Raw genomic sequence first — 10,051 nt, forward strand, 5'->3', positions numbered from 1 at the left:
CCAAAATAGCCTTCTTTGGTCAGCTGGTGGTGCAGCAGTGACATACTGTGGCTGATTTTATAAATCATAGTTCCCTGCTCAGGAGGATGTGCTCCATGTCTTGGTATGTTTGGAGACATCACGAAACAGAACCCCTTTTAAATCAACCTTACTATGAAGTGGAAATAAAACACAAGACATTTTTTCAGTTGAAATAATGTACATATGGGGAAAAGCAAGTATGATGAGCAGTAAAGTCTCTGAGATTTTTAACATCAAGTTATCATAATTTGTTGTGATGTGTTAAGTAATTTGCTTATTTACGTGCTGAGCAATCTGTTTTCTCCTTTTTATCCCACTTCCACCTCACTCCCCACCCCCAGGAGAGACTATATGTATTCCACCAGAAACAATCCAGTGATAATAACCAGCAACAAGTCAGAAAGGAGTGAAGAAATAACAGAACCATTGTTTGATGTTGTGAAAGAAACTGCAGAACTGAAAGCTCCCCAACATGGAAGTGATTGTTCCTTTCTGGCACTGTTTGAAGATGAGAGCCAGCCAATCCATAATAATACTTCCACAAAGCATTTTAATCCTTTTGTTAACCAAAGCAGTACTGCTATTTTCTTCACTGATCCTGATGATAGAAACCAAATGACCAACAGAAATTACCTGTATGATACTGGAGAGGTGTGCCCTGCAATCAATGCAAAACCAAATTCTGTAGACAGACACCTTGAAGGCATTTTTACAGCTCCAGAGCAGTTCTTACTTAAATGTAAGAATGCCTCAAGTGCAAGGCACTACAGGAAAACCAGTGGACTTCATAAAACCTACCTGCAGGACTCTCATGGGCAACAGCATTCCTTCATACTCTCTGAAAAGAAAGAAAAACCTGCAAACCTTGAAAAAAATGGTGTGTGTCTAATATTTTAAGGACCTATATTCTGATTTTCATTCTCTTTTTAAAGATGTATGTTTTTATAACCAGAGATATGTCTGCCCTGACCAAAAACATGTAATGAATCTTAAGGATGCAGAAAATTTAATTTTAAATAAAATTATTTAATTTTTTTTAAAGTTGACTGAAGCATTTATTTTCAAATCACATTTATGCTACTGCATTCTAAAACCAAGGTTTTCTTTTTTATTTTAGAGACATTTGCTTATCACCATGATCAGCAGATTAACTTAAACGAGAATCCTCAGAAGTATTTAATAAAAAAAAGGTGAGTGCCATAGAAATGGCCAAACTATTAATCAGTGATAACTGCAGAGACCTTGCTGAATTGGAGAAATCCAGCTAAGAGGACACAAAGGCAAAATTCTGAACAGTATTACCAAGGACCCAAGTTTTCCCTATAAAAATTGTGGTGAATAATGTGAATAAAGGTAAGACCTTTATACCATTATTTATCTGCCTATAATAAGTAAGGAGAAAGACTGCTCATGGGACAATTTTGAGTCCTGTTGCTCTGACTTCCCCCCTAACAAGTCTCCTTCCACTGACTACAGAGGAAGTTAGTGTCTTCCCCGGGCTAAAGTTAGCGTATGTGAGTGCCCCATGTTGTACCAAAGATGGTTTTATCAAAGACTCCGATCCATAACGCCTTCCACTTTACAAAGCAGCTCTGTCTTCTGTCATCTCTCTTATTAAGTTTCACATTTTAACAGAAGTGAAGTTTGTGAAAAATAGATTCTGGGTGTTAAATCTCAGATTCAGAAATAGGTTCAGTGATCTTAATAGTGGGAAGCATTTCATGGTTACTGGAGAAAAAAAAACTGAAGTAAAAAAATTCACCAGTAATTACTGCAGTCCTGAAGGAAAATAAAAGTACAAGGGAGGAAATCACTCTGTGTTTGCATCTCTCAGTGATGACGAGTATGTGAACAAGTCACCCTGGAGACAGAGCCAGCTCTTTGGATTTGAAGAGGTAACTTTTTAAAAGAGTTATTATTTTTTTCCAAATCTACTGTTTGCACCATTCTTTTGAGGTGGAGAAGGAATGTCCACAACAGTTAGAAACTGAATTAACTTCTGGGGAAGCTTCTCTGTTGTGGTTCCTGTTAGGAATCCAGAAAGAACAGCCTGTAGTGAAGGTGCCCAGGCAGATAGCCCTTCAGGTCCACAATTTACATGGTTTGATTCACACCTAAGCTGACACCTGATGTTACCTATTAACTCGTGGGATCAGGTTCTGCAGGTGGTGCCCAGACATTACGTGCAGGACACTTCAGTATTGTAAGACAGCTTTATGCTAGTGTACCTATAATGAATCTTTTACGTATTTTGTTCATAGAAGTCACCCAGGTATGTACAGTATTGCTTAGGGGTTTTGTACCTCTTAAAATGATTTGCAGTACAGTGCAGTGACACCTTTGTGTAATACAGGAACTGAATGTTCCTCACCTAACCTGAGGTGCTGATCCAGCTGAACCCTCACTGTTAACTCTTAATTATTTCTAGAGATTCACAACCACACAAGAGAAAGAGTCTAAGTTTGGAGTGAGTTCAAATCTTCACAAGATGGAAACGGGTTAGTACCATTTATACATTATTAATTAATGTATTTATACATTACTTTTCTCTACATGTGAAACTGAAACAGTGACTTCTAAAGCCAGGGAGAAGTGTTCTGATCTTTTTAGGATGTTACATTTGATGAGGGCTTGTATTTTTGATTCATGCAGCACTGTATAAAGATGACTAGCATTACCAGGTAACTAAGAGCTATGTGTATTTGCTTTTCTGTGAAGAGATAAAGTCAGGTTAACTTCTCTCTGGTGAGTATTACACACACATTTTTAGTTCTCCCATTTCCTCCAAAGTGTCCCTAAAACTGAAAAGCCAGCTCTGAAAGCAGGGGTAACTGCTAAAAAAAAGCAAGCCACAAGAAAGGTCAAGAGTTAATTAACTACTTAGTGTTCAAATTAATTAATCTGAACATGACAACTCAAGTTTACTAACATGACCATACAGTAAAAGTGCCAAGTAGATGTCAGTAACTTTCTTCCTTTCTGTTCCTGCAGACCTCTACTGAGGAAAAAATCTTGGATGTGTTTTCTGTATTAGTTAATTACTTCATTAGGTGCACCATTTTACTGGTCCAGTCTTTACTAATCCTTTTCTCTTCCACTAGACTATATGCCATCATTCCACATGTAGAGAGAGAGAAGGGAGTCAGCAGGGAGAGCCCACATCCTTTTTTGTCGCTCAGTAGCTATAGGGCTCAGCTGTGCTGGCTGCATTTCAGAGCAGAGGATCTTCCAAGGGCTGCCGAGGGAAAAGCATGTAACTCGTATGGCAGCCGATGTGTGCAGGGGGTTTTGTTTACTGCGTTCTCACCCTGCCCCTCTGCAGAGTCCTTCCTCCTTCCGAGCAGCACAGTTCTGCTGCTGGGGCAGGGTGCAGATTAACACGTAGCTGAACCCTTGGGGCACCCGTCTCACACTTTCCATTAAGGTGTGTTGTCTTGAGAGGAGAACTGGCCGTCGCCAAGAACTAGATTGACCTCGTGGCATGGTTTAACCCCAGCCAGCAACTAAGCACCACGCAGCCTCTTGGTCACTCCTTCTCCCTCCCGGTGACATGGGGAAGGAGAATAATAAAAAAAAAAGTAAAACTCTTGGGTTGAGCTAAGAACAGTTTAATAACTAAAATAAAACAAAATATAATAATTAGAACAATAACAACAATAATAATAGTAACAAAAATTAGTATTAAAAAAAGAGAGGGAAGTAAAAACCCAAGAGAAGACAAGTGACGCACAGTGCAGTTGCTCACCACCCACTGACTGATGCCCGAGCAGCGATCCACCCCTCTCGGCCAGCTCCCCACAGTTTCTGTGCTGAGCACGACGTTCTGTGGTACGGAATATCCCTTTGGCTGGTTTGGGTCAGCTGTCCTGGCCATGCTCCCCCCAGTCTCTTGTGCACCTCCTCGCTGGCAGAGCACGGGAACTGGAAAGTCCTTGTCTTAGGATAAGTGCTGCTTAGAAAGTCCTTGACTTAGAATAAGCATTATTTAGGAACAACTAAAACATCAGCGTGTAATCAACGTTCTTCTCACACGAGCTCCAAAACACAGCACTGTATCAGCTACTAGGAAGAAAATTAAATCTAGCCCAGCCAAAACCAGGGCACTCCGCTAACAGTTCATTCTCTAAACAGTAGCGTAAATCTGCAGCAGAAGTAGTAATGTTTAATTCTACATGCTGTACTTGAGAGCTGGGTGTTTGGGGGATTTTTGGAGAGTGACCTTTCTTTCCTTTTCATCTTGTTTTTCAGATGTAGAGGGATCGCTCAGCAGCCAGTCTCCCAGTTACTCTCCCAGGCAGGCAGAGAGCTGTTTCAGCTCTAGTCCTGACATGGTGAGAACTGCCCTTTTACGGGTTTCCAGGGCTTTATTCGAATGTTGCCCATATGCCCGAGTGCAACTAAGGGTGGATGTAACAGAAATCTTCTTTATGGTTTTGTTTTGTACAAGGCAGCCTCATGTGTGAGGATGACAAGAAATGATTAGCTCTAAATATTCCCCAGTAGTTTAACAGACATGTATGTGGTGTGGACTCTCGATAACACCAGGCCTTGTGGAATTACAGTAACAGGACTCTGGGAAGATGCTGAGCTCGCTTCCGTGCTCTTTCTTCTTGATGTATAGCTGCCATGTATTACATGCCTGTAAGGTGGGAGGATTTGGCACACTGGGTGTTTTTGGCCATTCTTGAACACAAAGATGCCACAATGTAAGAATGGGAATTCTCAGTGAGAGTGAAGGTCTGCCTTACCCACCCTCCCTTCAACACAGGCTGGGAGTACACCCTTGGAGAAACAATGAAGGAAAAAACCCCACAACCAACCAAAAATAGACAGTCCTGGCCTTTCGGTTTATTTCATTAACTTAGTCCTTAGTTATTGAACTATTTAAACAGTTGCATTCACACAATTATGTTCAAACAGTCTGAAGAGGAAGACACAGCCAAAGAGAAGGAACATCTGACTGAACAGTCCTTGAAGATAGATAGTGCCAACCTAGTCTCAGCCTCAGCAAGTGCAGAGCCCCCCAAGACCTCTTACGCCAGCACCGTGCCTCTCCAGCCCAGCAGTATTCTGACTAGAGAAGCAGCAAACGGTCTTCAGGAGGAAGTCTCTCGTTTATGTGCCACAGAGCAGGAAAACAACCCCCCCGCTGCCCTGTCTGAGGGCAGATTGTTACACCAAGTCCGTAAAAGAGAGCACGTCACTGGCAGTACCAGGTGTGATGTTTGGTCGCAGACTGTTACACAAGTGAGGAAAGTGGACGCAGCCACCCAGTGTGACACCACGCAGGTGTGCAGCTGTGGGCGCTCCCTCCCCTCTGCCTGCAGCCCCAGGGGGTTCTCTCCTCCCAGCACTGCAGGCACGGCTGGCGGGCACAAAATGCCGGCCCCGGAGGAGCTGCAGGCTGCGGGCACGGGCAGGGCAGCAGGAGCAATGGCAGCATGTTCTCCTGAAGCCGAGTACCTGAGTGTGGCTGGCAGAAGGACTCTAGAGGTGCTGAACTACATTGATCTAGCGAAGGAGAGAGATAAGCAGTGACCAGCTAGCACAGCACGTGAGGAATACAGATGTTTGACCTGTTCTTAGTGTGTTTCACTTAACTGGCATTTTTCTGGCCTGGTTAGACAAAACATTGTTTTTGCAGTTTCCTATAAATTATTATTACTATGGATGTTTATCGACCTATTGCAATCGCTAGCTAAGGCTTTGTATAGATCTCCAACTGCTAGCTCAGGATTTTACAATAGCCTGGTAAATATAAACCTTAGGAACTAGATCGGCTTCCCCACCACATGTCCATAGGATTCTGTGGTGTAGGATTCTGTGGTGTAGGATTCTGTGGCTCCTCTTGAAGGTAGTGGAAAGATTCTGTTTCCCTTCAAAACGTGTTTGGTGTCACTCTTAGTTCAGAACTATTGTCTGATTCTTATCCGTTTTAACAGACAAACTCGCCCTTGCCGTGCGTTTGTACTAAATACAAAAATGGGAAACCACAGAAAATGCACTTCTGCACACATAGAGTAGAATGTAATTTTAAAAGAAATAATTTATTTATTTAAAAAAATGCTAAATTTTCCTTCCATTGCAGATCTATTGATTCATTCTCTGGCTGTTAATACTGACCGATTTTTTATGTGTTTCTGTGTTTTGCCTGCAGATTGAAAATCTGAAACGCTTTCCTCTTCGTTTTGGTGTTTGTGGGAAGCCTCAAATCACAACAAGTAAAAGTTTCTGATAATATTGTTTCTCGGTTGTATTCTTTCCTCCTAAAAAGGCTCCTAGTAAAGGTGGCAGGGAGACTCACCCTGTTGCTGACATCTACTTATATATTCATACACCTCTAACTGTATATGCATATCTGTATCTATTTTATATATGTGTGTAGGAGCGTGTGTGTGCACGCTGGCGGTAGCCAGCTGGCTGCCTGTGGGGATCCTGTTCGTTACAAACCGAGCTCGGTCCTTGGAGACAGCTGTGGGAAAATTCACTGCCCTCACTCCCGCCAGGCTGGTTTCTTTTATTTCTACGTCTTGTGGTAATGGATGTAGAAGTGGATGAAGGGACGTGTGTCACCCAGCCCTGAGGAGACCCGTCACCATTCTTTGTCTCCATTCTCAACCCCAAACTATTGGCTGTGTTTTCTGCTGGCGTTTATTTCTGAAGCTAAGAGCTGTTCTAAAAGAACATCTATATGGCTCAACAGTTTGCAGGGTTATGGCTCTGCCATTTTAAAAACAGCCTCTTGGAGATTTCAGTGGACCTTTCGGTACTTGGAAGCAAACGGCCTCATCTTTTGTACGCAGAGACTGCATACATGGGAAGTGGTTTGCACAGCCAGGCTCCTGAAACGTGTAACTACCATTTAGCCAATTCACTGCCCACTCCCTGAGGCTTGACATAAGCAGATTTTCTTTTTTAGCTTGCCTCAATTTACTGTCAAAGTGAGCTCCCTTGTCATTTTTTTAATCTGAAACTGTAATATGCATCTTCTTCAGAGGAGCTGTAATTCATTCAAATAACAGCTGTGCCTTGCTAAAACCTCAGCCATTACTGGTGGTTTGTAAGACACAGTTGCTCACTCAGGGTTACGAAGGCCGTTCAGACTGTGCCACAGCAGCCGCAGCCCGTGCTGGCCTGAATTAGGACACCTCAAAGGCACACGTCTTTCCAGCAGTCCTCCGTGCCTGGAATGTTCCTGTCAGCCTTTCCAGTGGCGTGTGTCCAGCCCCACGGCCCTTCCCTTGGCCGATGCTGCTCCACCCCCCCAGGGCTGCCAGCCTCCTGCCATGTGCTGTGGCAGAGGCTGGTGAACGGCACGTTACAGCTAAAAGCTCCAGCACCGTGAACTTCAGAGTTGAGGGTTTTCCTTAGACTGGCCAGTGTAAAATTGCCACGTGGCCAGAGAGCTTCCTGGTGACTCTGCTTAGAGAGATGCTGAAGTGACCCAGCCCGAGGTGAGCTGCCATGAACTTGCAATGGAAGTTGTGCTCCCGGTTTCTGTGAGAGTGGCGTCATTGCTGGGACCTCTGAATTCTGTTTTGTTTTACGGTGAAGCGAGCTACCCAAGTTCAGGCAGATACTCCTGAGCTGCAGAGCTACCTTTGGCATGTGACACATTCCCAGTCTGCTCCTGTGAACCGACAGGACAAAGAGTGCGGGTCAGAACTGGGAACTGCCAGAACTGGGAAAAGAGCTGTTTGCACTGTCTGGATGTGTATGTGGGGGGGTTCAAATGAAGCAATACCTCTTTACTACGTTATCTCTCATCTCTCTTATAATTTAGAGCCTTTCAGTAAGCGTCACTTATTTTCACTTCAGCCGCTAATATAGGAGCTCTCAAAGTGTGATGGTTCCAGCCATAGTTGGTTTCAGCCTAGATTGCACCATTTCCCAGTAAGGACTGCAATTATGCAGCTCAGTGACAGGCACGCCTCTGTGACTGGCTGTACGTAACAGCTGCATCCATGTCTCTAATGCAATAATTCTCCACTTGGGATGTGTCAATCACCACAGATCATCATGTTCCGAAGCCTTCGGATGAGAGCCTATAAAATCCAATTACCTGTGATTTTCACCTGTAATTGCACAGCAATCAGAAGAAAGAGAGCTCTCTTTGTGGCGGTATGTGGGCCAGCGGCGATGATCAGGAAGGCAGCAGCGTGCTCTCTTTAGCCACTAGAGAAGTATTTTAAAGTATTTATGTTACTGTTATTGCGTTAGAAGAGAACCGTGCTTCCCCTTATCTCAGCGCCAGTCTCCCCCTCTGCTCAAGCGCTTTCTTCCACGTGACCGTTCTGTGACTTTTGAGAAGAGCTGAGTTTGGTTTTACAGGAATCTCCTCTCCCTCTGTGGCAGCCTCAGATCGTGGTTTCTTCAGCTGATACATCAGCAGCTGATGCTATCAATCCACCGATGTTTGCACCCTACAGTCACGATGTCACCCCGCTGTACACATCCGGGCACCACCAGCTTTCTCCGAGGCAACAGCACAGGCAGAGGCGCTCTGCGTTCATCCACGTTAACCTTCCTGGCAGTGTGCTGAGCCTCTGGGGAGGCCACGGAAATGCATTTGCTTTTAACTGTGCTGGGTAAAGACCAACCGTAAGTTGAGTTTTGCTGGGGGAAAGGACGGGGGGTGTCTGTAATCAACCAAACCCCAGGAACATTGGTTTAATGGTGGTACTCAACTGCCTCCAAGTACGAATCTCTCACTAAAACTGCCACCCTCAGCTTTGGTCCGAAGCGGTTTTGATATGCAGCATTTTTCCTGTAAAATCAGCCCTAATTTCAGTAACCTGCAAGGTGAGGTTTTCGGGGCAAGCACTGACTGATGTTTTGTGCCGTTAATGGCGCGGTTTGTTGCTGGATGTTATTATGCCAAGAGCCTCCACAAACTTTGTAGAAATCCTTGTTTCATTTTCGTGAAGGATTATCATTGCGGGAAATGAGAAGCTTAAGTCTTCACACAAGTGATTATTTCTCAAGCGGAAACTGTGAATTGACTTTTTAAGGGTTTTACAGAGAGCAGATGCAGGAAGGATGAGTTTTCCTGGAAAAAATAATCAACTGCATCCAGCGCCTCATCTGTCCCCACAAAAGCGAATAACCTTTCTGCAACGCTTCTTCAAGCTCTTCTCACTGACAGCCTCTAGTGGCTTAGAGGTGACAGCCCCCCTTACCTGAATCAGAGCTTGCTTCTCCAGGGCTGGTGACATCAAACTCCCACAAGGGCTCATAACTCCGTGAGCTGAATACTGACGGCTTGTCCTCTCGCCTAGCCACACTGCCCTAAACTCACACCCCACAGCTCGACGGTGCTTGGTCTGGGTGCTGCAGCGTTCTGGGTGTGAAAGCCAAGGGAGACCAGCTTGCAGTGAGCTCCCGCGCAGCACGCGGATGGATGGCTGCAGAGGACACTGACGCACCGGCTCTGTGGGAGGCGACGGGGAATCTTGGGCCGAAAGACAGAGGGGTGGAGAGTCAGCGAAGATGAGGCAGGAGGCTGCAAGGGGGCCGTTGTATTATTTAATAGAGCTAAACAGAGATAAAACATTTCCAAATCAGCTATTTGTGTGCGCTCGCAGAGAGAGGGCTGTGATTTACTGCCGCGTGTCACGTCCAGCACACAGGGGCTGGCCTGGCCAAGGGACCCAGTGCTGCCGCCAGTCACAGTCACAGGCCAAGCCAATACATCACACTGTGGAAGATTTACTCTGTTCCCTGGGCGGGAGTAATTCTCAGGAAGCAGGAGGTCTGTCAGGAGACTTGCTCTCCACGGAACCTGCACTCCCTGCAAACAGAAGAATTTTCAGAGAACCCCAGACCAGCTGAAGCTGGCAGGCACCTCTGAGCTTGCCCCGGTCCCAGCCCGTCTTGGAGTGGGGTCAGCTGGAGCAGGGTGCTCTGGTCTGCAGCCAGCTGCCATCACCAGACAACCGGGCTGGGGATGGGGGGATGAACCATGCCCGGGAGGTGGCCCCCGGGAAGCCGTGCTCTCTCACAGTGGCTGCTGCAGACGGAGGCAGCTGGC

General features: G+C 45.3%; 1 protein-coding gene across 1 annotated transcript; it reads left to right on the top strand.

Moving 5' to 3' along the window:
• Positions 1-287: 287 nt before the first annotated feature.
• LOC104500116 (chromosome unknown open reading frame, human C12orf40) lies at positions 288-5,559 on the top strand (the record flags this gene model as incomplete). Its single annotated transcript, XM_010143718.1, has 6 exons — positions 288-900; positions 1,141-1,211; positions 1,856-1,916; positions 2,450-2,519; positions 4,270-4,352; positions 4,942-5,559. Coding segments are annotated over 6 exons (1,516 nt in total), but the record flags the coding sequence as incomplete, so codon positions are not given.
• Between the last annotated feature and the right edge of the window lie 4,492 nt (positions 5,560-10,051).

The sequence above is a fragment of the Buceros rhinoceros genome, unplaced genomic scaffold (assembly GCF_000710305.1).
Source record: "Buceros rhinoceros silvestris isolate BGI_N320 unplaced genomic scaffold, ASM71030v1 scaffold9819, whole genome shotgun sequence".
NCBI lineage: Eukaryota > Metazoa > Chordata > Aves > Bucerotiformes > Bucerotidae > Buceros > Buceros rhinoceros.